Source organism: Tigriopus californicus, chromosome 3 (assembly GCF_007210705.1).
Source record: "Tigriopus californicus strain San Diego chromosome 3, Tcal_SD_v2.1, whole genome shotgun sequence".
Classification (NCBI taxonomy): domain Eukaryota; kingdom Metazoa; phylum Arthropoda; class Copepoda; order Harpacticoida; family Harpacticidae; genus Tigriopus; species Tigriopus californicus.
In genome coordinates this window covers 6,331,939-6,358,020 of record NC_081442.1, presented here as the reverse complement: position 1 = coordinate 6,358,020, position 26,082 = coordinate 6,331,939, and the positions used below count along the sequence as shown (strand labels likewise).

Here is a 26,082-nt window from a genome sequence, read left to right as displayed (position 1 = left end):
TTTCATTTCATCTCAATTGGCATTACCCAACCATAGGAAGGTCCTCCACATGAGCTTGAACAAATTGTCAATGTGAAGTTCGCAAAAATTTCCGGTTGTGGCAAGCCCAAGAGCAAACTCACCGAACATGACCTTTCTTCTTGATTTCCCCATTATAAGGTGCAGGGCCGTTCTTGGTGGCCATTTGCCACTTAGCAGGGGGAATTGCTCATCTTCATAAGTGCTGCAGCCCAAAATGGACGATCGAATTCGTAGGCAGTATAAAACGAATGCATACACCACTACTATCTCTTTCATTGCCATCATAAAAGTCTCGTTACATACGCATGTGCAAGAACCAGAACAAGCACCAGAGTTCAGAATTTCCAAATTAAATGTCTTTTTACGGGAAAGCGAGAAAAGTAGAATCTTTTCCTGGAATTTCCGGGTAATACCGAGGACTAAATTTAGGCCTAAGTCCCCGATGCAATTGTTGATGAATGTAAAATTGAATACAGTGCACAAAAATGGCAGAAACAGAAGTGAAGCAAATAAATATTTACGTGAACACGGTGGTGCCCACTACATTTCAAAAAAAAAAAGATCAAACGCCAAGGCTTCTAGTAGCGCTTTTCATTGTTAAAACAACACAAGCCAAGCACCAACTTTGATAAACAATGCATCATTAAAAGTTGCTCTGATTAATACAATAAGTCAGTGGGAACCTATTAGAAGATATTTATTTTTTTAAAGCGTGATTTATATATATAATAATAATCTTTATTGCGACTCTTGGTCATGTCATGGCGTAAAAGTACCTATAAAATAAAATCTGATGTATATACATTATACAAAATGGTAAAACAAGAAGAATGTCAAAAAGGTAAAGGCAATAAAATAGTTGACTAGAAAGTGATATCACAATGAGTATGACTAAAATTGGTTCAATGCACATGAAAAAAGGTAAGAGGCGAGTTGCAGATAGTACAAAGACAGGTAGGTAGAGGTAAGTGATGAAAATCTTGGTTATTGCAGTAGAGTGGATGGGCCAGATTGAACAGATCCTTTGTCAACTCCCGTCGCTGATGGCATTTGGCTGGGAGACGGACAAAGGTACGTGACCGCCAATACTCCGAAGAGATGTCGGGCCAAGGACGAAAGCGGCCGGGTGTAAGCAAGTCCTTGACCGGGAAGGACAACTTGTGTCCGGACATCACCTCCGGAAAGGTCAGGTTCCAACACTGTTGGACACTAACCTTGCCAGCCCGATGGTGAGGGGCTCGGTTTCACATAGAAAATGTGTCCATGCATTGTTGGCATATTGGGGCACGCAGAGGTATCGCTTGAGGAACTTGGTGTAGGTGGCATCGGCGGATTTGAGGGCGGATTGGGCGGAGTTGGGAAACCAAAGGTGTAGGCCGTAGAGAAAAAATTGGGGTGACGTAGATCCGGAAGAGTTGAAGGACTATTGGGAGGGAAGATTCTTCATGGGAAGTCTATTGCATATGTATCCGATCCTGGCCCTGGCCTTAGTTATTGTGGATTTGAGGTGATTGGTGAATGAGAGTTGGGTGGAGAAGGTGAAACCGACGTAGTTAAAACTATTGACGATTTCAATCGGACTATTGTTAATATGGAAGGAGGTGGGAGGCAGACGACCTTTATGGAAAACCATGGCCTTCGTCTTGATATATATATTGTGAGTATCCTTATGGTGCGTCTACACGACAAATAATTCGGCAAATAATTAGCCATTTGACAAACATTGTTTGCCATTTCACATGCATTTCACAAACATTTCTTCATTTGAACATGTTTAAAGTTTGTTTGCCAAAGAGCAAATATTTCATGGAAGACAGCATCCTCCCCAGCCCTTCCAACCAAAGTGTCTATTTTCAGTAATTATGGAACTTAACTCATTCGATCCATGATGGTTTATTACAAAGAAGAATGTATTGATTGTGGTTCATTTTGACACAGGATAACCCCAACTTAGAGTATGAAGGGGCCTGGAATTATCAATCAATGTTCAAAGTCATCAGATGTCATCTCATCCCCTCTTCATTCAATAGTCACACTTCCATCTCCTATCGAGGATTGAATGATGAACGATCGATCGATCGATCAAGCAACCAACAACGCTTATCTCCGGAATCCGGATTCATCTCCTCCCGTCCAGACAATGAAAGTGTCGACCCCAGCAAACCCACCCACCCTGGGCCTGTCCTCGGGCTCAGCCCGGTCATGTCATGGACCCGGCCCCGGTCATGGACCCGACCCGGATTCTTTTACATCCGTCTGTGAGCAAGACTTGAGCGAGCCAACCCAAAGCTAGACGGATGGATGGAATGGATGGATTCCTTGACCTCGTCCAAAGAAGACTGATCCGATTCAAGTTGGATCAGATCATCAGAGACAACGGAATCATCGGCTCATACCTGGAGGTTCTTCGCCGGTTATTAGTCAGCCCTCGGCCGACACACAAGCCCATGATTGTACATACACCCTTGAGACCCCAGCCTCCAGACCAGCCAGCCACTTTTGGCTGCTCTTTCGTCCATTTCCCGCCCGCCAATTTTAGCCATGAAAGCCAGATCAGTCGGATCTCAAGGGACCGAGTCCTACCCACTCACTGACTCATTACCTTAAAGCTGCCCATGACCATCACTTTCCCTGTGAAATGGCATTTGTTCTTGTGGGCGGGTCCTTATTTGTTCTATAAAGCTGAACTCTTTTTAATCAATGCCATCTGTAATGTTAACTGCATATAAATATCCAAATTGTCTTCATCATGTTTAATGCTCTTACTATATTTGTGTTTACGTTTCTGACATGACCTTTGGACTATATATTGTTGTCATATTGCGACCTATACTCGGCTATTAAATAGTTTATCATATTATTGGAGAACTGTTGTCCATTTATTCACGATTGTAATGAGTTGGAAAATTAGTCGGGTTTTCGTTGCCAAACAATTGGTTTATGGGTTATAGTCAAATTGAATTTCGAAAATCTTCCGAAAAGCAAACATTTTATTAAAAGTGAATCATTAGGTGGCTTATGGGGTATAGTTCATAGAACGGGGCAAAACATGCCTTCAAGTAGTAATCGGTTTCAGCCAGCATATGACCGCACACATTGAAATTGGCAAAATAAAGGACCTTTTTGGAAAGCGAAACATTCTCATCATGATAGTGCCCATTGGTGGTTTTTTTTCCAAATTTCATTCCTCAGTTTTCCCTATGTTCATTATACTAATCATTTTGTTTACCGTGCATAACATAAAAATTGAATGAAAGGCCCATTGGGAAATGTTACGATCACTTGCAAGTTCATCTGATTAGAAATCTATATCAAAATATTTGTCAAACCGTTTTGATCGGGTAGTTTCACGTGTAGACGGCTCAGAGATGAACTGTTTGTCAAATACCAAACATTTCCGAAATTGTTAGGCAAACTTTGTGACAGAATGTTTCTCGTGTAGACGCACCATTAGTCACGTTTTCAATTTCAATATCATAAAAATCCATCAAACAGACGTTGAGATATTACCTTTCAAATGTCGTAGTTTGCATCAAATTTGACCGCAAAATGCTCCGGTTATACCTTGTGGAAACTGACAAGAAATATGATAAAAATTTTCAAAGAAAAATTGTTCCTTTCGTCTTTTTAGCGAAGAAAATAGCAACTAGAAGTCTTGGCATTTAAGCAAACACTTAGTCAGAAATGAATGAAAATGAAGCTTACAGAAGACACCAACTTTGGTCTCTTACATTTAATAAATCAAAAGACAAAGTCACGCTAATATGTTTGTCAATGATGACGAAGAGACTCCATGTATCGTTAAGTATCGGCAACTAGCCACGAAATACAAATATTGCCGCCTTGTCTGTTTTCGGTGAATATAAGGCCTTATTTCTGGCCTTACTAAACCGTCATCAGGACACCGTGTTACGACAACTTTGCGGATATGAGAATAATCAACGTTTTTGGTAGACTTCCTCACCGTTAATGGGAATGGAATTGCTAGCTCTTTACGATGGAATAGTTACTCATTGTATTCAGTTGTATTTTTGTTTGACACCTGATCCAAAAATGAATTCGATTTGACGGATGTGACCAGCCCTTGAATTTAGGGTTGATCAGGAATTTTGATCAGAAACTTGTCCAAGTTTGACTTGAAAGATACTACTCGATCAACGCCTACATATTCCTTGTAAATGTTTGAGGGAAACAAGTCTAAATGCCTAGTGCCTTCGCGACTTTGCCCCCAGCACCCACTGAATTGAACGTTTCTGGAGAATCATTAGACTGTTTACAACCGAATTTTAGGCAAAAAAATCAATCCCATGCTTCAGCTGGTGCTTGGCTAATGCCTTATCAAGTATGACATTGAATCATCAACTTATAATCAAGTACGAGGGCAAATCAAGTATAGATGAGACTGAGTCTATTTCTTTACGTTTACCCACTGTGTCTTGGCGAGCAGACCTGGAGAGGCCTAGATCAACATGGAGGACAAGTTAAACTACAATAATATGCACAATAAAAATTCCTGTCTCAATGTCTTTGATAATGTTCTTCGTACGTTTTGACCAGGAGGTCAACTTCGACGATGCGTTCTTTGGTCCAGTGCCCATGATGTCGGCATTCGCCTTCAATTGTCTCACGACTGTCGTCAACTAGTTTTGGACCCAAAACGCTTCAGCTCGAGGTGTATCAAGAGGGGTTCCTTTGGTGTCTCGATGATCCGAAATTAAGAACTTGAAAGAATCCGTAAGGGTAAGCAAATGATGTCGACTTCAACGGCATAAAGAAGGTTGTAGGGAAGGGGTCTTTTAGATTTGACTGTAATAGTGAAACTTGATGGAAAAGACGCTAAGATTTATCCCTCGAGTTCACAAATATTTCAAAAATGTTTGTTCATTCTAAAGTTCTAAGCCTAATCTCATCTTTACCTGATTTGCCCTCGTATGATATTGAGCTCTCCCATCGATTGGATAGTTTCCGCGACTTTAGCAATGAAAGAAGTAGAGGTCCCCCTCATTTCATCCAAGTGAGGAACTTGTCCTTCATCATGCCATTTCAAAATTTATTTTTTGTAAAACAAAAAAGCATTAGTTTGAAAGCATTGACTTTTAATGACAACAGCACAAAGGCGTACTTATCGGATCCAGTCCCTGAAATTGGATGCTAAGACCAACTCTACCTCGACAAAGGTACATAAACGGCAATCAACGGGTCAAAACATTGCATTTACCAAAAAATGAAAGAAATTGATGCATTAAACCAAGTTTTTATTTGGAAATGTACGAAAATCTAAGGATTACTGCACACGTGGACATTGTCAAACATTGTCAAATTCTTGATCATTCCTATATTCATTGGTTAGCCAGATCTACCAGCTATAGTTCGTTGTTTGATCAGAGATCATATGAATATAAAGCTATTTAAGTTAGGATGTATTCTCTTTGAAATCTCGAACCGCTGGGGATTCCCAGTTTTTGCGTTTTAGGAAATTTTCCTTGGCTGATTTTCATTACTTAAAAAACTATATTGACCAAAATAACCGACTATTTTCTTGAGCCTTACTTTTCAAGTCATTTAAAGGTTGCGTGAAAAAGATTTTAAAGATAGCGAAATTGCTGCTTCGATCAAAAAACCTCAATACCGATAAGATGAAAAGGATTTTAAGGCGGCCTTACACTACATATGATAGAAAACCAGGATTGAATCCGGTTTGAGGATGGAAGTAGGACTAGTATTGGGGCGAGTCCAGACTCGAGTCCGAGTCCTTGCTAAAAGACTCAAGTCCGGATTTGGGAAAAAATCTCATTCTTTGGTTTAAATTTCGCAAAATGAGTCCTTTTGTTCAACTTGAGTACAATGAAAGACTCGAGTCCTTTGCTGGAATCGCCTCAGCACTAGTTCCAGTTCCATCCTCAAACCGGATACTGTCCAAGTTTTACATCATAGTGTAAAGCAGACCTTAGTCTTTGTTTTAATTTCATTACAAATCCAATTGATTAAGTGCAAGCCGAGGTAAAATAATCATCATTCCTTGATAACTTTTTCAACTTGAAATGTTGGTAAGGAGGAGGTCTTCAAAATAGATTAATTACAACTGTACTTGGACAAAGAGTGGATAATAATTACTCAGTCTTTTTATATTGTGCAAAATGGTTTAAAATCCTTATAAAGTTTCTAGAACACTACCCAAATGCATCTTGGCACTCCTTTTAGCTCAAAAAAAACCATACGGAATTACTTTAATTTTATCCTTCAATAGAGTTTTAGCTCAGATAAAAAATACTTATATGGCCAAACCATTCAAGAATTATCACTGTCCAATACTTAAGCGATCCTTATAATTCAATGAGGTCTCAAAGATGCAATTTTTACTCCGTTTCAACAACGTAATCAGAGAATAAGTATATCTTCTTCCAAATTCGAGCGATTGCAGAAATACTTAATTGATATTTGACAGATGTTGAATAACATTTTGAGCTATTTTTTTTGTTTACGCAAGAAGAAGGAAAACGGTGTTTTATTTTGTGATATTAGAAATATATATTATTTGTCTGCGAACTTGAGTTTAGATAAAACCGTGGCAACTGAAACGAATTAAAGCAGAATCATTAAAATTTAACCGAGTATAACTCAAAACTGATTTGGTCAGTCACATGCTAATTTGGAGTTGGAGCTAAAAGTTCTCCGAAATTTCATGAAATGTGATTGGAAAATAATATGTTTTTATTGTTTTTTAGGTACGCAGGTTTGTAATATGAGCTAGAATTCCATCAAGTAATGTAATCAAAGTTTTTCCGAAGAGTTTTCCGTGTCAGGAAAATGTCAAGATGTCCTTCGGTATTTCCATCAAAATTTAAAAAGACCTTTTACCCTCTGTACATGTGTGTACCATGAAATCGTTTCCAAAATAACAAGCAATCTCTTATTTTCAATTTTGATTTGACGTTTTCCTGTAAAATCAATAGCAAAACAGTTGAAATGGTTGAAAGTTTCGACGTAATTATTTCATATTCTGATGTTTTCTTAAGTGTGGCTCAGTTTTAGCATTCATGGAGCTAAATGTTTATTGATGTTTAGACATGGCCTACATAGACGTGCCAGTTTGAAGGTGTTTTCGGAGGTCAATGAGTGTTTGCGTTGATCCAAGATTTTATGAACCAGCCTTTGACGTGTAAATTAGAGTAGCTAAAAACTTTGTAGACAAAATGCGACATATCCAGCGTCGTGAATCCCGACCGTTCTAGGAGCAAGCTTGAACTGCACCAACTATCTAGGATGGAATCATCAACTTAAGTTCCAGAACGGGGTTGGGGTTAACCCTGGCTCTTGCTTTGATGTCAGACTGACGTCAGTATACGAAGGTTATCTAGTATGAAAATTCACTAAAGACTTCATTCAGAGAGTAAGCTTTTATATTTCGTAACGCTTGAATGTTTGCTTGAAGGTAAGAGTTAAGGAAAAACAAGATTCAGGCTGCCAAGCAAAACATTGATCCTAATGGGTTCAATGGGAGGATCTCAACACCAAAATCTATTTCACTATAAACCAACTTACTCTCTCCCTTAAGAAGCAAACATTTCAAGTCTCAAAGGCTCTTGCCTTTAAACCATATGTGATAACAAGTTAAAACACTAAACTAAACACCAACAATTTAAAGTGAAAAAGTATGATTTACTTTCTTTTCTCTCTTTTATTACGAAAAGCAAAAAAGTAATCTTTCGGTCGGAGAAAAGGAGGTTAATCAAATAATTTTCCCGCATGAAAATTCCACAAGGTTTGAAAATTAAATTCAATTAAAAGAAATACATAGGTGAGCACAACATATGACTCAAGTTTTAAATGATATCATGAGCAGTTTTTACCTTTTCGACAGAAGAATGAAATAATTTCATTCAATCCTGATTGATTGATTGATTTCAGGAATGATATTTCAAGAACCAACAATAGCAAGTAAGCAAATCAGTTTATATGTCTTTTACACAAATATGCTTGAGCAAATATCCCTCAGTTTCTGGAAACCCAAAAGCTTGTTTTCATCAGATCATATGCAAACATTAATCGAATAGTTGTTAATGAACTGTCTATTGGTTTAAAATGAAGGGAACTTATAACATCTCCGAATTGCGTTTATGAATTTTTCAGTTTCTTAATTGTCTTAAATGTACCAATGCATTTATTTTTTACTAAAGAGACAATTTTTTCACACAAGCTATTTTGAATGTTCTTGCATCTATAATGATCGAGCTTGACATTTAAGCAAAACTTGATCAATGTGAGTTTTTATGACATATGCTCTCCTCACTATTCATGAGGTGTTTGGGTTTTCCTTTTATTTTGAAACCAGTTCTTGAATACTTAAATGAATGTTCAATTTAATTGTACTCAATCTTGAATCAAGATTGAAGTTCGCGGCATCTCCAACTCTATACCAAACCATCAGAACGTGTTCGACCCTTGAACCATGAGGTCTGTTTTTGCTCTAGCTCTTGGGATTTCTGTCTTTTTTTCTACCCAAGTTTTAGCTCAAAATGGTAAGTTTATTCTTGTTTTGAATAGATTATTTTGCTTAAGTGTGGGTTCATAGCATCAGAATTGAAGAATTTAACAAGATGGGAAAAAAAATGAAATGAGAGAGGTGAACTGGTGTGGCTTTTATCCGTCCTGTTTGACAATAACTTGCTTTTTATCTCGCCAATGGGGTAAAGGAACATCGATTGACCAGGTTTTATGTTAGTTCATCTTGACTTATGAAAACTCTACTTCGTAAATGCGTTTATTGACCAAAAAAACAATGCATCAAGACTTGTGAAGTTAGTCAGTGACAATGCAACTAAACACAAGTAGCATCTACAACAATAAAAAAATCAAAAGATTCCAAAAATGGTCAAAAGCCGTCAAAATTAAGACGATTCATTGTTTAATGCAACTTATCTATTGTGACTTCATTTGTGCGCTGTCAATTGTGCAGTATAACCGGTTAGAATATGCAAACAGTGACTTGATTTCCATACTAATTCTAATATAATTATTGCCCTTCTTATCTTTCATTCTCGTCTACGTTCACGCAGACCTGGAGGTTGTAGCCACGGGCATTCAAGACGACCCGGAGATCAAATTGTTGGTTTGTGGAATCTGCCAATGTTCCAACCCATTATGCAATCTGACTTGCGTTCAAGAATGCTTCTGTGAGGCTTGCGATTGCGTGAATGGGAGTCGCTGTCGCCGGGAATGCAATCGGTGCAGCGATTTCTGCCGCAACTGCAACTGCCGGGTACCCGAATGCGCGTCCGAGTGCCCCAAGTGTGTGGCCAATTGTAACACATGTGAGTGTGGAGAGAGTCCCATTTGCAATCGCGTGTGTCCGAAGTGCTTCAATTGCGATATCTGCGACTGCAACCTGTCTTTGGCGTGCAATAGCAATTGCTTGAAATGCAACACAGATTGTAGCACGTGTCGATGCAGTCTCTCGGATTGCGAATCCCAATGCCGCAAGTGCTCCTGTCCAGTCAGACCGCCATTGCTTGACGGAAATGAGTCTCAAAAGCCGGAGGATGGTTCAACCATTTCGGAACTAGACGTCGGAGACGATTTATATTCAGATGGACCATCAAAGGGGGCTGACGACTACGGCTCGTCGAGTCAATATGATCAATATTGATATTCAAGCAGAAAAGAGACTGACAAACGCCCACACCACCATTATGCCCAAACTTGTGTACTACTACCTTGGTGCCAAACTTTGATGCAGATACAAGATTATCAGTATCAAATAATTCATTTTCTGGTTAGACGGATTCTCAACGCTGCGCTTTCTTCTCCTTCAGTTTTGTATTGATTCACGTTGCGAATATTTCGTTAGAACATCACAAACTATTTGTTATTCTTTGCACTTTGAACAACTTCTGAGACCGAGTGCCTTAACCCTCAAAATGCGCGACAATATCTAGGTCAATGAACGGTGGTTAATCAATCAAATCATGAGTGTCTTTTAAGATCGACCATGAATGTTGGGGAAAGGGCGGCCGAAAACCAACTCTGGCGAAACAAATGTCCATTTTCTCTCCTAAAGCATCTTGAAGGCTTGACATTCTTAGTTAGACAGTTACCAAGGATAGAACAGGCTCATTCATGAGCTGCGAGCCCTTTGAGAATTGCTCATCAATGGCTCAATGTGTTGCCTAAAGAAGGAATGAAGTAAAGATATTCGTTAAAACCAATCCAACTCGTGGCACCCTAAAGCGGATGTTCAACGATAGCAGGCATCAATTCGGCACCTTTCAGTGGGTGATCTTCCCAAGCAAAGGGTGCTTGAGCTTGGAAGTAGCTGTACCAATAAGCTAGATTGAAGAGACCAAAGGACACAGGGAATAGTATTCGAGCCACTGAATCGATCTTCGACGTGGAATTGGTCGTGCCCGACTTAGCTGCTTCCTTCTGCCGTTCTCTCCGATAATTCTGATCAAATGAAATGAAGATCATTAGGGTGCTGCATAGCAAGACTTTAGTTAGGGAAAAGTCGCACCTCGTTGGCCAGAAGACAAAATATGAACTGCCTCCAGCACCTCGGCCTTCTTATAGTTTGTGTTTGGGCGATGGCTTGCGAGCACCGTCGACGCGGCTCGACCCCGTTCTTGGCCATTCGGTAGGGCGGCACCCTTGTAGAATCCTCTGCCAAGTCCGCTTGAGCCATGGCGGGCATCGACATTGAGTTGGACAAGGCCATGTACTTCTTGGACCTACTACTGGGAGCTCCTCGTTGAGCCAGGAGTCCGTTGGGACGGGGATTCAGTTTTAAGGTCTCGCTTTGGGGTTGTTGCTCACAACTGTGGTTACTAGAATACCGGATGGCTGGAAGTGGTAAACCGTATTCGAGGCTCTCTAACTAGAAAGAAGAGAATGTTGTTGTCTTTATTTAGATATGAGCCTGAAGTCAAGCTCCTCATTAGCCGTGTTCTCATATTGCATTGTTTCGAACTCCCAAACTTGAGACAATTAATGGTGGGTCATAGGGAATCTGGAACTCCCCAGAGACCCTTGCCGCCGGCGATCTATAGCTAAACTGGTGAAGGAAAAAAATGGGAATGATTATGGTCATGTCTTCGCTCATATTTCAGGGCTCTTTTCACTTGAGACCACATGGAACCAATTTCCTCGCTAATGAAAAAACTTGGCCAACTTCTTTCCCTCATTTGAAAGAGTTTCAGCTTTCCTAACTTTGGTTTTGGACCACAGATTTCTGCTTTCCAATGGACCGTGATCTCATGAAAAAGGTCGCCCTGAAATTCTCCTGTAAAGTGTGTTCAAGAATGCACCTCCTTTTTTAACCAAACCGTTTCAAATAAAATGATTAAAAAACACATTTGACCTCATGAGATTGAGATTCCCAAGTCACCCTGAACTCCGACCTACACAAACAACTACCAATTTTAATTATTGAATTCGTATTTAAACAAGGATATCCGATTTTATGTAGTGCAAAGGTATGTATTATATTAGAGTTAGGTATATAGAAAAAAGAGGTAGAACGGCAATGTACTAAGGAGTCGTCAGGACTCTACGGCCAGCTATGACGTCACAACGCGCCTCAAAAAGTGGAGCTGTATATGAACAAGGACATAAGATTCGTCAGAAATAGGCCTATAACTCTTGATTGAGGTGCTTTTTAGAACCGTATATAAAACTGGTATTGTTTAGTAATGTATGGGGGCCAACTTTAGAAGCTCAAAAATAATTTTAGATATAAAACTGAGTCCTGACAGATAAAAGACCATTAATATTAATCATTTCTAACAGAAATACCAATAAATGCAGCATGTTTAGTGTCATTATGTCTCTAAAAGTCTAGGGATTAATCAAACTATAAAAGCTATAAAGTGGAAATCATCAAAACATTAGTTTTTCACCTTATCAATTAATACTAGCAACATTTTTTTACAATGACCAATAATGCCATGGCTAAGAAAACTAATTTGTTTTTGAGGCAAGACATTTCCCCTAAAAATGAAATAGTTCAAAGAAAATAAAAACTTTTACTTAAATTTGATAGTCAATCTTATTTTAACATGCATGAATTTGTTAATCTTTTTGGCCCTCTCATGACAAGTTGAATTCAATGGTAATGAAAAGATATGGAATTCAATATTATTTCATCAGTTTTGAGAGCAAATATCATTGACATTGATGTCATTGCTTCAATGATTATATCTTTAGGCTTTGCAATTGCGGGACATGTGCGGGGACCAACGTCACGAAAAATCGCGTGAAATTTAAACTGAGAGCCGTGGCTGACTCCTCCTCCCCCTGCATTAGAGGTCGAGACCAAGGCACGAACTTCTAGAAACATGGACTGTGAACGAGTTTCTCGCCAAATCGGCTTACTTTTGGTCATAGCAATTCTGAGCCACTCTTAGAATTGACGATATAAGATAAGAAACGTAGATCTTCTCAATCAATGGTAGGTCATTTTATACTATTTACTTGTAAAGTGGTTCGTTTCCGAGTTATGTGGTCAAGAGCTTGTATAGCTTACCAAGAGCAGGCCGAAAATTTAAATTTTATGTAGTGTTTGCTAGATTACTGTGGACACATCTCCTGAGCTCCCTAACGATAGTTTTGGGCTCAAACTGGCCCAAGTTCATCTATTCAACAAGATCTTGTGGTCGTATGACGTGCTTATGTGGAATCAAGTGAGCGGTTTAGGAGAAAAGATATTTTTGCTTTCGTTTCGTAGTCCACATTTGTAGAAGTCCGTGAGCAAGGTTATTGCGTTGCTGAAAGGCGGATTGGAACGTGTCCTCTTACTGGAGGAACACAACGGCATATGAGTGGTGTCTATCTAGACTTGTTGTTTTGTGTAGATCTTAAACAATGAGCTGAATAGAAAATGCAAGAAATTGGGGCTAGCTACATCGGCTTTTATTCTAATTCATACGACAGATCTTGACGGTTTCAGGCCAGAAAATAGAATAATTACTTATTTGTGGGACGTGCTGTATTTTACAATTTGAAATTGAGTCATTCTCACCTGATCAACTGATTCCAAGGAGTGATATCGTAATCCTTGAAGTCGGCTCTCCTCACTCAGAGTACTATCGCAAAGGTCCAGCTGGGCGTTATCACCTAACACGTGAGATTCACATTGGCGGTTCATGCGGTCCACATTAAAGGCTGGGTTTACGGAGTTTGTCTGCAACAACAATGTCCAGGGTGCAACTCAATTTCAAACCGTGTTCTTTTGTACAAAAAGCTGGCAGGCCCGTAAAATAGATTCATATTAGCTACCAAGTAAAAGGGAGTCTGGGTAAATTGAGGAGATGTGACATCGCTCTCCCGGGATCGCTTCCATCTTAACCTCTTCTTGAGGCCTCGACCTCCGAAAAATCCTCGCCCCTGTTTGGTTAAGGAACTTGAAGATTGGCTCGCCATCACGGTGACCAATTTGGGAACTTGATCGAGACATGGCCGTGAGTGTTGAGGACAGTAATAGGTTGGAATTTCTTCTGGCATCACGGGAGGAGGGGGAGGAATGGTTGAGGGAGAAGGCTCCCACACATCGGAGGATGAGTTTTCTATGTCTAACCAATTGTCATCCTCTCCCTCGGAGTGATTTGAAAGTGGGTGATGAGTCATTTCCATGTGGGAAGACGACCCGCTTTGTTTGAGTGGGTGGTCCTCGATCACAATCTCGATGTCCTCTTGGGTTGTCTGGAACTTTTCATTTTCCAGCAACTCGACCTCTGCCAAGGATGGCTCATCAAAGCCGAACACTTCGCCACTTCCAACCTGTAAAAATATATTATCAATGTGGCCGTTCGTATTCTTTTTGCCTTGCTCGGAAATGTCGTACTGAGTCTTTGAGGTGAATAGTTGTCTGCTCATTGACGTGGTTGGGCATATCTTATCATTGAAAAAAGCGGCCTGCCAAGTTAGATATATGTATTTTCGAATTCGTTAAGAGCTCTAGAAAATCGTAGATTCTGGCTAAGATTGGACTGACTAAATGAGAGTTTCCCTCTTGAATGGAGCCTTTGCCCATTTTCTTTGGCATTTCTCCGGTTTCTTAAGATCGCCATTCTCTCATCATCAAGATTGAGGAAATAACTTGCCACCTACTACAGTGTAGTGTTCAGTAGATTCGGTCAAGGGTCAAGAGGAAAGAGTCTCAAGAGTTATCCTAGAATGATGACAAGAAGTTTCTTCAAATGATGACTTATTTCCAGATACTTTTGATTCGAGATCAGGGACCAATGGGGGGGGGGGGGGGTCTTTTAGGACTTCGTCTAGCCTTTTTTTGGACCCAACGAGTACTTCTTTTGCTAGATCACCTTGGTGAAGTAATGAACGGCAGCAAATTCCAGGAGCGTGGCCACGCAATATCCAAAGCTGCAGATGATGAACCAATCCAAGGCGGTGGCGTAATGAGTTTTTGGCAAACTTGTTCGACTCTCTAAGGACAGTGTTGACAAGGTCAGCACCGTGGTAATTCCTACAAGTGTAAAAAGATAACTCACAATCATGAATCCACATGATGGCTTTACTCAAGTTACAAGCGACGGGATTTAAGAAAGAGTGGCAAAACTTTGAACGAATTGAGGTCTTGATTAAACCTTTGAATATTTTGATTAGTCTAGCCGAACACAAGATAAATCTCATTCACACACATGATTCCTCTATGAACAGATGACGAATGAGGCGTATCTTTCAAATAAGATAGCTTCAGAATGAAGAGGAAATCTGAGAGATAGAGAAGAATGATGGAGCACAGAACAGTTTCCTACAAATTTGTGCCTCACCTTCCAGTGAACTCTGACCAATCTGGACAAAGGCTTTTAATCATATCTTTCTCTTGAAGAGCCGAGTTTGCATTGAACAGAACTATCAATTTCGTATTACAAGTTCTTTGCATAAATTTCGAACCCTAACATGGTCATCGATTCAATTCAAAGTTTAAAGTTTCACCCGGTTTGTCATTCAATTTCTACTTCAAGGACTTTTAGGCCACAACAGACAGCTCCTGTTGACCCAGTTCTCAGGACAATGTGCCATCTTTTGTAGAGTGTGCTTTTAAAATTGATTTTAACCAAATCAGTATAAATGGGCAAACCCTTCCGTGACGATTGGTCACAGGTGGAGAGTGCCAGGCCTTAAGGACAACTTACACACGGAAATTGGACGTACCTAATCCAATACGATCGGATGTAGCCTCGCGGTTCAACCAAAACCCCACCCAAGACATGATGACCAGAAGGGTACAAGGCAAATAGATCTGGATTAAGAAGTAGCCCGTGTGTCTTTGAAGAGCGATTACCACTTGAAGCACCGAATACCGGCCACCTTGAAACGAACAAGGATCAAAGTAGTGCTGTTGTAAGTATTCATTTAGGTTTGATGTTTGAGCCGAAGTCTTTGTGGCATACAGCCACCGGATTATTCTTTTTTGCTTACTGCTGTGTCCTCTCGAATAGTTTAATCCTCTGAAAGACGTGTGCTTGATATCGAATTGAGAGAGTTCAAGTTTTCCTTCGTAGCCCACGGCGTTTTGAGGATTCGACCAGATGTAAAGCACTTCGTCTTCAGTGTAGGCAACTGAAAATGAACGAAATGCAGCAATAGAAGTAAAACGAGAAGAAGGCGACGAGGGAGAAAAAGAAGATTATCATCATCTTCATCATCATCATCATCATCATCATATGCTTCAGCCCCCTCCACGTCCCTCAGCGTCACTCCCCATCTTGCCAAACCACGAAATAAGGCCTGGGGAACCGAAAAACGAAGCCAGAATCCGAAGTTGACGAAAAGAGAGAATACTGAAATCGATTCACAAATCGAGATTCGTCGAGAGTGCATCAAAGAGCCCCGGGGAGATAGGGGACATCGATTCTGAGAAGCTACTGGTGTCACAAAGTGAGAAATGTTAGTCCGCCCTCTCCACCAATGTTCCAATGGAACGAGAAGGAAGGGGACCAGGAGGATTGACGATGTGGTCGCTCTCGTTCTCATGAATGGGCTACCAGTAAATACGTCTGAGTGTACGTATGTGGGGAAGTACAATATATAGGGGACAATCGCTTCAAGTTGGCTCTGTTTGTGGTGGTGGGATTGAGCTATTCGATAAAGAATGGGTAAGAAACCTGCCATCACAAAGAAAATTCAACTTGAAAGCCCCACGAAAGCTCGTCGTTCACCAGGCACAACAATGACCTCGGTTACAATTGAATTTGAAGGAGCTTCTCAAGTGCTAAATTCCCTAGAATACTGTAGACCAAACAAGTGGAGAAGGGTTGATGGTCACTCATCTAGGCGAGCCCCACTCGCTAGGTTCATCCTCGTTCAACGGCACTTTAGGAAAGATTCTTTTTATACCAAGTGACACATTCTTAGCCGTCCAAATCCCTGTGGTGGGACAAATTCCTTGACTTTTGGGCACACATCCTTCTTGTCGTGCCCGCGTCTCCCTGGCTCGACGACCACTTCCTATCATCTGGCTTGACCAAAATTAACTTTTTGCAGGACCTTTTAGCAACGTGACAGGAATACTTCACATCATCGAGATTCTTCCCCAATATAGTCGAGCTAAGGGTGCAATTCGTCCGTCCGTCCGTCCGTCTGTCCGTCCGTCTGTCCGTCGGTCTCACTGTCTGTCCATCTTTCCAACTATCCAACCTTCTACTCGCTAAGCTAATAGCAGTACAGTACTTAGCCTCTGACATTCTTCCCACCGTTTGGTGCCGCAGTCTGAACTCAATTGCCTTCTCACTAATCTGCTATGGCAATCTGATGTGCTTGCCAACATGATCCAATCATCACCTAGGAAGTTATTAAATTGAACGAGGCAATCTCACTAAATGGCCCACACGCACACACAATTGTATTGTATAACAATCGGATGGAAATTACTTGGAGTTGGATGCCTTCAAATTCGACTTCCGTTCCATCCGTTTCGAGCTATTGAAGTGTCTGATTCTGACTCAGCAAATCCTTTTGGGCGGTTGATGGAAAAATCTGCTAGGAGGAGGTAGCAGGCATTGTGGAAGGTTTGGAACCCCCCTTAGGAATATATGCTCGTGTGATTCCATATCTTGCCGATCCGCATCGAAGCGTACCACGATGGGAAGGTATACATTACATATGAAAGATGTCTTCAAAGGGAAAATGCCACCCTCGTTGGTCTACCACTGCCTAAATGTAGTAGTCAAGTCGTCTTAAACCTTGTCACGTTCCACGAATCCCAACTTTAGAGATCCTTCCCGGGGCAGGCGATTAGGCAACTTCAAACAGTGCTTAGCAAGTTTGGACCCGGGCTCATTCTTCAGAAACAAGTGCCTCCTCTACTTGATTTTATTATTTCTCAGACGGATGAAGTTTTTCGTTTTAGTGTACATGATTCCATGGGGATCTATGGTGGCCCAAGCTTCTCCAACAATTCAGGTACAAACGTACAAACGCAGAAATGTTTCACTGGATGTCAGGAACCCCGAAACACGGAAGCTGAGTAAGTCATGGGTGAGTGGGACACAAGGTTGGCCACCATACCAAAATTACCAAAAAACATTGAGCACTCCAAGGCGGACGAGGAGCTCATTTAGAGCTACTTTAGAACCTGGGGAGAGAATAGATTATTGTACATGCTGAAGTCTTCCAACTATATCGTTAGTGTGCCAAATAACAACTGGGAACTCAAAACCATGAACGAGTGGCGAGAGTAAATACAGTGATGCTCTGGGTTGAAGATCTGTTCAAGTTATTGCCATTACATAACGGAGAGAAAGAGAGAGGTCTTTCATGGCGGTCCTGGCCATTGATTACTCGCGGTACTTTAGACGTAGAGTGCAAGTTTGAGACCGCGCGCATACAAATAATGATCTTACGTTCTGTGGTGGTAGATGTGATAGATTCACTACAAGCCTAGTGCATATGATGTACAACACGTTGAAAAACTTGCATGCACGTTTTGCACCTACTAACTGAAAAAAACTTTGTTGGGTTGCATATGCAATTATGGTATTTCCCTGTTTACTGTTCGTCATGAAACCGAAAACCAGATTTATTTAAGATGCTCTCTTCGGGTAGTGGTTGTGCAAGTTTGTAATGGACTAATAGTGTAGAAACTAATTACAAAAATCTAATAGGGAAGACCCCACAGATCATGGCAAACTTGATTCCTGAACTTCAAAACTTGAGTTTATACAAGCCCTACAATCGTATTTAAATAACTGAAACAGAGTCCGCTGAAACGTGATTGACCATGGCGAGGTAATTCAGAATATCTCATGTTCTATTTGCATTTCTCTTTTAGGTATTCCACCAATTAATACAACTACGGTAAATTCTTAGGCTGTTGAGACAATGAATCAGAGAGTTGCAATCCTTTGAAACACCGGACCAAAAACATTTTATCGGGGACTATTGAAACCAACTTAAAGCAATCTAAAGGGAACCAAAAAGAAAGAAGGGGAAGAAATCTATAGACACATATGTCACTCACAGCTTCCGATAACCAACGGGCAAGATTGCCAATCCATGGGGAAACTCCTCAACATCATTGGGCATTTGGCTTTGATTGTAAGGCTGCAAAGGATGGAACATTCATTTCATAAGACAATAGCAGGGGGCGTACGAAACTCGTCCCCGAGCCTGAAGCTCGATTTCAATGTGGTCGTTTCTCAAGATGGACTATTTTCTGCCCGACAGATTCTCAAGTTCGATTTGCCAACTTGGAAAGCTCAAACTTGGGCTCAAACTTGTCGTCCAGTTTGCTGCTTTGAGCTGAGCAAAGCCGAGGGGTATGCATCAAATATAGTAGTAGTATACTAAGTAAGTATTCGCCGACATCAACCGTAGCTCATTTTCGTTGGGAGGAACGAGGGCCAAGTGCAGGTGGAAATCGCAGATTCTGGATCAAGCCTTTAGAGTGTCATCTTCAGATAGACCTCATTTCCGAATCACTTTGAAGTGGTGCATTCCAAGACAAACACGAAATTTGTAGTGTAATCAAAGTCACCAACTGTCATTCGCCACTTCTAAGCCCTCCTCAATCTCAAACGAGTTTGTGAAATGGTTGATTCTTAAAATAGCACAAAATTATTTAAGATACAAAAAGTGGTTACGTTTTAAAGGGATCGGTCAACTTGAAACACACACGGGTATTTTTTCCGGTTAACATATAAGTTCTTCACGTGTCTCACCGCATCGAGTACGTTATATCACCGTGCTCCGAAATTCGCAGGAGCTTGTTTGGTCGGGTAATCGTGTGGATATAGGAACTAAGACCATTGTGGAAGTACGTATCGGGCTTCCATATTTTCTCCAACATCTTCACATTGAGACTGAGTTGATTAATGGACAGCGAATGGGCATTCTTCTTCACCCCCGTGAAACTCAGTCGTTCGTCTCTCCAATATTGACGAAAGTAGCAATCCATCGAGTAGTCCTAAAACAAAAACAAAACAACCATGTACGTACCAGTGGTACAGTAGGTGTGCGATAGTACAATAAAATAGGGAGGAAGAGGGGGGGGGGTCGTCCACATCATGTCCATCTATTTGAAGAAAACCTGCCAAACCAAAGTTGGCCTTTCCATTACCGATCCGACCCATCCGGAAGGGGATCGATTCGACTCGAGAAATGTTGCTTTGCCGTTTTGACACAGTCTCAATCATTCTTCATACATTTCAATAAGCCGAATTCTCCCGTCAGCCCTTGACAAATAAATGTAGAAATCATGAATGTAACAGAGACACTCACCATAGCCTCCTCCGATATTGGACCCATGCTTCGAACGAGGATATTGATTTTCACCTTTGTGGCCTTGCCTAGGAAATAAGAAATAATCAATAATTTTTCTGCATGTTTTCAACGAAAACGCGGATTGAACTGAGGAATGCTGAAACTTGATACCTGAGCGAAACGATGGTCTTTCAGTTTTGTCGTAGTCTTTGAGTAAATCCTCGAGGATCTTGGTGATATTCTTACTGAATGCATCATCGTCCTCTTGACGTCGAACTCGTCGACTTCGAAAGGATGATGCCCCCTCAGCCTCAGTGCCATTCTCGTTGGACAGCATCATCATCTTAATCATATTCGAAGTGATGTGAATGAATTTGGGCAGATGCACTTGTGGCTGTTGTTGCTGGAGCTGCTCTGGCCCGTGGGATCCACGATGAAAGGGATTACTAGGCGGGAACGCTCGAGAAACGTTAGAGGATCGAATTCGGAGTTGGTGGCGCAAATGTTGGCCTGACCGCTCGGGGTGTTGGATGTTGTAGTTTTCTTCGCGTTCCATTTGAAACCAGTGCTCGGGGGATAGTCGAGATTGAGAGGTGGAACTGAAAATAAAACCCAGTATCGACTAATGACGCCATTTTGGGACCATTCACTTCCGGATCCTGCTTTCTTTATCTGTAATACAGGGGGGCTTCAACAAACTGTCCCCTTGCCTTTATTTGTATTATATTATAAGTATTAAGAAAGGCTGTCGTGCATTTGCATGTGTTGTATCAAATTTCCCGCCATGATGTGTGCTTCCAATGTGACAACCGTTACTTTATCATCAGAATGGACAATCAATTTACAAATAAGGCTCCTTGTTATCGAGATGCTGCTCAAGCAAAGCTTTGAGAGTCTGTTTTGAATCTGCAAAAACCCACATCTCAACGGTCATAACAGCCAAAGGCTACCATTTAGAATAAATTTTTGCATAATTCATTCTGTTAAAACACGTTATTACTGGTCAGATTTGGGGGGACTTCCACTGTAAATGTTCTCAAAAACGACGGCAAACGAAGTAAACAGTTTCTTGCAACCACCCTGTAGATGTGCGAAATGTGTAGAATTGCCTTATGCTTTTGGGGTTTGCCGATTCAGGCCGATATTCATTCTCAGTCGCAATAAACAATACCTCGATTCCACTGGGATTTCATTTTGATTCCGAATTTTTCAAGCCTCACAAGCTCCCGGCTCATTTGCATCGGCCACAAATCAAAGAGCTAGCAAGCTAGCCAGGGCTTGTGGGGCTCAGCCTTCGGTTTTACAGTTATGCGTATCGTTTCTGCCAGTTCTTTTGCCCCGGAAATGGTGGTCGACATCAAAATTCAATGATCAAGCAAAAAATGATCTGATCGTCATGTTTTCATGCTTGCTTTTTTATTTTCATGAGCACAACATGCCATCGCACAATGGCGCTGTGGATGTACTTCTTCGTGGCGGGTGAACTAGAGAGAGTGGGATGATGAAGATAATGTTTTCAGCGATGATGAGGAAGACCACCACCAGCTCACGACCAGACAGAAAGTTAGAGGATCACAATGGTGGGCGGGTGGTGGCCTTGAGGAGGAGCATCTCTTTTGACTCCAAACCACCATGTTCGTCCATCATCAGGCAAATAAATCTTACAAGTGGACAGCCACTGAGAGATATCATGTTTGCTGACCACCAACCATCAAACACACGCATAAACAATCTTTTCCCAATAACACTCAAAAGCATTCATATCATAGACATTTCCGGACGATTGAGCCCAGGTTCGGTCACTTTGAACGACTTGTGCCATGGTGCTTCACCATGTTAAATGTGCTTCTCATGAAGCCTTAGCTGGCCTTGAAGTCGACCCAATAACAAATCTGAAACCTTATAGGCTTGGCCTTTCTTGTAGATCTTCTCATAGGATTGTGGGTTAAGATGTAGGGTTCTATAATGGCAAATATAAGGTTTTCTCCTTGAGTAAATTTCATCACCATCGAGTCAAGCGAGAAAGACTCGTGACGCGATTCAGGATGAAAAAGCTTTCCACGTAAATGGCTCCTAAGCTCAGCAATCAGACTGGTAAACTCATCGTCCATCAATGATCGCGTTATTCAAGGGCTATTTGGTACAATCTGTGATGGCCATGGTTGGTTGAATAACCACTCATCAGGCAAAGACTTTCACGCACTATTGAGGAGGAAAACAGCGCCGCATTACGGTTAACTTTGCATCATTCACTCATTCATTTCATACATCCTTATGCCCCGTTACTCGGTAACTTGCCTCGCTATTCGTCTTTAGAATATTGGGACCTCTGCCATCATCTAATTGGGTATAATGAAGGAGACCTACATACAGAACGGTAAAGAAGGCCATTCTCTGCGTTGGACACATCTTTCTGTGCAATTGAGCATTCTCTGAATGCATACTGCGCTGACAAGAATTTGTTAGCATGGTCTTCAAAGAAAGTCCGAATCGCCTATTTGAATCCTCTCCTCCCCCTTTTCAGAGACAAAGCCAATCGACCCTGCTCGTGCCCTTCCTTCAGTGTGGCTCAATCATCATTTTGTACTTTACTGTACCATCAATGTGCCTAGCTTTCTAAGAGGGATACCTTGTATTATGGAGCACTATTCATGGATATTTCCCTTGCTAGGTTCAATTCAGGCAAATTGCAGTCATTCTCACCCCTTTTAGCCTTTTGAAGACCGTAATACAGCTATAGACAACATTTCTTTTGGATTCAAAGGTTCATGAGCAACGCTAATAAAAACCCCATCCACAACATTATTATTTTTCAATTTGCATACCAAGCCAAACCAAACCGAAAAGTCAATCTTCCTCATTACTAGGGCTTGGAAAATAGTTTGTTTTTGAGGGCCAAATACTGACAAAGGAAAAAATCTCAAACGCAAAGATATAAGCCTGTTTAAAATCAAAAAAAGCCACATAAGGTGCAAAAGGTATCTTTTTCAATACATCTTCAAAAGTATCCATGAGACCTTTCATCAACCAGTATTCAGAATCAATTGTAGTGAATGTCAAGGTTTACACTTTTGAGCCCTGCAATCCAGTTTCATCTTTGCTTATCTTTATGATTCTTGTCTATCGTCAACCATATTTCGAGACGTCTTTGTTCATGATAACTTTCTAGCCAGAGCTTGTTCTCTGGACGGTGCAGATTTATGGGGTTCACTTGTCACACCTAGGATTCCAGAATATGAGATAATATTTCACTCTGAAAGCTCTTAGAAGCGTGTTTTAAGGTATATGCATCCAGAGAAACGGTGCTAAGGTACAAGCAATATTGATTACGTATAACACAAATCGTACACGATGTTCCATGTTTGTCATGACAATTGAGTTATGAATTAAGTGCTTCTCTTGTGAAATACAACAAAATAAATATCATTGTCTCTCACCTCGCTAAATTCAGCTTTTAATCTTCATCAGAAGCCAAAAGCATCTTTTTGCGGTGCAATCTCATAGAACAGTTTGATTATTAACACGTGTCTAGCAACATTGTCTCAAATGTTATCAAATGCTCGTACGTTTGAGTCTAACATCAGCACAATCGCTTGTTTGTTGAAAAATAATTAACTTAACATTTGCCATTTCTTGAGACAAGTGCTCGTCCATTTTCAGTATGCTATCAATCTTTATGCGGCATGTAACGTTACAACATCTAGAGAGGTTTCAAGCTTGTTAAATTTCGACATAAAATGTCCCTCGTCCTAATCGAGGTTTCTGTTGTCAATAAATCAGGAACAACCTTGGGTGTGACCGAAGAAAAAATGAAGCCACTTGCGTCCCTCATTGGTATGAATAACGTCAACAAAGTGGGCAACCGAGCAAATCCGACAAACAAATGAGTACTTTCTCAGCTTCTATCTGTCAAAGATGGCTTTCAATTACAGTGGATACGTATTGCCTAGCATGCCTTATCTACACTTCCCCCATCGGGAGGAGGAGAAAAAGAAATAAGAAACCCATGTTGTTAGTGGGTCAATATGGACCATCAATACAGAGGAGTGGACCTAACCGGACATGCTCTGCAGAATGGCTTTTACTGGAAGTCGAGGATTTGTGTCTCCTTTATCTGTCCCCATGTCTCAAGGGTTGGATAATTATTGATTCGCGTTGTATTGGCACTTGTAACCCCTGAGTAGAAAGGTAACCGAGATCAACCATTGCTAGATAACAGTACCAAGTATTAGATAATTAAACTGGCAATTTGATTTGTTAACAAGGTGTCTCCGATTCGGAGAGAGTTTTTCCCTTTTACAATAGATTTCTGAGTTTTACAAGTTGTTTAGTATTTATACACCCACCATGACTTGAGAGAGAAGAATTGTGAAACACATCGTGAAACAATAATTTCTGGGATTTTTTACGTACATTATATTCTAGAACTGCCTGGTTTACGAATGCTAAGTAAGAACTTAGTATTGCTTGCAGCCGTCTTATTTCTACATCGATCTTCTCTTGTGTAATGTCTTTCCTCCTAGTAGTTCAATTGTGTTGTCTTTAATCGCTACAGTCTAGAGGTAGGATTTGAAATTGATTTGCATTTTGAGCAGAAAATCGAGAAGGTTTTTGTCATGCAATCTGTCTTTTTCATTCAGTGAGTATGGTTGGAAAAGCCACTGCGGCGATTTATTAGCTATTTCCATCATGTTCTACATTGTACATCTCAATGATTTGCATTCCACTGACGCCGAAAGGGGGGATAATTAATGTGACGTGAATGGTTAGTAAATGAAGGAAGTCTAAAATCATTTCTCACGGTCCCATTTTGAATCAATTAATCTTTGAAAGTTAGCATGCTGCTTGTCATCGCATAGTTTACACTTACTTATTCCCTCTCTTTGTCAGTAGTTTTAAGATTTGAGAAGTACTTTTAGCCGGATGTTTCATTAAGCAAATGGTTGCCGTACTGCCATTTTGGCCTGAAGTTTAAGACCCTCAGTCTTTCACCCACCTTTCATAGTGGAAGGTCATGCCACCACAGGCACAGCTGTGTAACGATATCAGATTCAATATTTTACGGTTGGTAAATTTTTATCACGTTTCAAAAGCTTAGACGCACATGCGAGGTTCGAGGTCATCGTTGGCCAGCCAGGATGAACAATGGGCACGTAAACCATGCTGAAATCTCTCGAAATGGAACAAGGACCCAGAATTAGGACGAAGAAGAACTTTGGGCATGGGGGTCTTTGATCGAAACTCACACTTCAAGGCTTTACCAAACGTGAAACGTGTTGTCCTGATCAACGAATCATCACGCTTGATTGAGGCAAGGCTGATTCGCCATTTCGCACATCTAGCTGAAGGATTTTGAATAATTCTTGGGCAATACACGTTTTCAAAGTTCACATTAGGAGACTATCAAAGCCTGGCCGAATTTGATTTTCACGGTTCAAACCCCATCAAAGGTAAAAACAAGTTGCCGAAAATTGGATTAGCAACTACAGAAAAGAAAAAAATCCAGATTTTACAACACTTTGCAAAACGATTTTTTTCGGACACTTTTCTTTTTCTGACATGACCGCCCCGCTCACTAAGGAGTATCTGTAGGGCTGTTCAATAAATGCGATTAAGAATGGCAAAAATGCGGATCAAAATGCAATAGAATGTGAAAAATAGAGGTGATGAAATGGGCCGAAGAGGAAAAATGTCCGGCAAGAACACTTGGAAATCATGGACACCAATCTTGAGGAAAAGGAGAAGATTAAAAACTGAGTTAGGTCGGTGAAAAATGCAAAAAAATGGATATGAACAAACAAAACAAGGCAAATAGTGCATAAAGTTCAGAAAAGGTAGGAAAACCGCATTTCCATATTTTGAACAGCCCTGGTTATTAGTGACAACTTTGTTCAACGTTGAGAGTAATGATATTGCCAAACAAGAAAATTTGACCCAAGAAATTGGGAGTTTTGTCCGCCTTTGGTAAGCCTTCATGAACGTGAGGCGAAGATCGTCACCATTCCCCTCAATTGGCTTTTATATTCTAAAGGTGAGTCAGAAGTGTCATTTTCTTTGCTTGAGGCGCTTCAAGCGCGCATTGAAATGGAGGGATATCGTGGGGAAAAGAGGAAAAGAGCTCTTGGTGGATTAACGGCAAATGAACGATATTTCTCGATAGAGAGAGGGTTTTCTAAATCTGTGCTTATTAAAGGAAATCTTCTTCGACTTGGGAAAACTTTGCCCTTTTGAACTTTTTCGCTCCTTTTTTTTCGGACCGTGGCCTTTAGTGAATCTAGCTGATTTTCATTTCAAGTCTTGCGAATGTTAGCGGGTTGCCTTGGTGGTTCCATCCGCGAATTTCACTCT

The 26,082-nt window shown here is 40.8% G+C and overlaps 2 protein-coding genes across 2 annotated transcripts; one reads left to right on the top strand and one right to left on the bottom strand.

Annotated features, from left to right (window-relative positions):
- Positions 1 to 8,376: 8,376 nt before the first annotated feature.
- On the top strand, positions 8,377 to 9,810 carry LOC131878515 (uncharacterized). Its single transcript, XM_059224507.1, has 2 exons — positions 8,377 to 8,540; positions 9,078 to 9,810. Exons 1-2 carry the CDS (start codon positions 8,471 to 8,473, stop codon positions 9,665 to 9,667), a joined length of 660 nt encoding a protein of 219 aa, XP_059080490.1. The 5' UTR covers positions 8,377 to 8,470; the 3' UTR covers positions 9,668 to 9,810.
- A 140-nt stretch (positions 9,811 to 9,950) lies between these two features.
- On the bottom strand, positions 9,951 to 24,918 carry LOC131878512 (uncharacterized). Its single transcript, XM_059224503.1, has 13 exons — positions 24,731 to 24,918; positions 19,906 to 20,333; positions 19,753 to 19,820; positions 19,194 to 19,438; positions 18,494 to 18,576; positions 15,454 to 15,594; positions 15,187 to 15,342; positions 14,334 to 14,494; positions 13,291 to 13,791; positions 13,034 to 13,195; positions 10,532 to 10,891; positions 10,284 to 10,464; positions 9,951 to 10,187 (listed from the first exon to the last, which is right to left on the bottom strand). Exons 1-13 carry the CDS (start codon positions 24,748 to 24,750, stop codon positions 10,168 to 10,170), a joined length of 2,526 nt encoding a protein of 841 aa, XP_059080486.1. The 5' UTR covers positions 24,751 to 24,918; the 3' UTR covers positions 9,951 to 10,167.
- Positions 24,919 to 26,082: the final 1,164 nt, after the last annotated feature.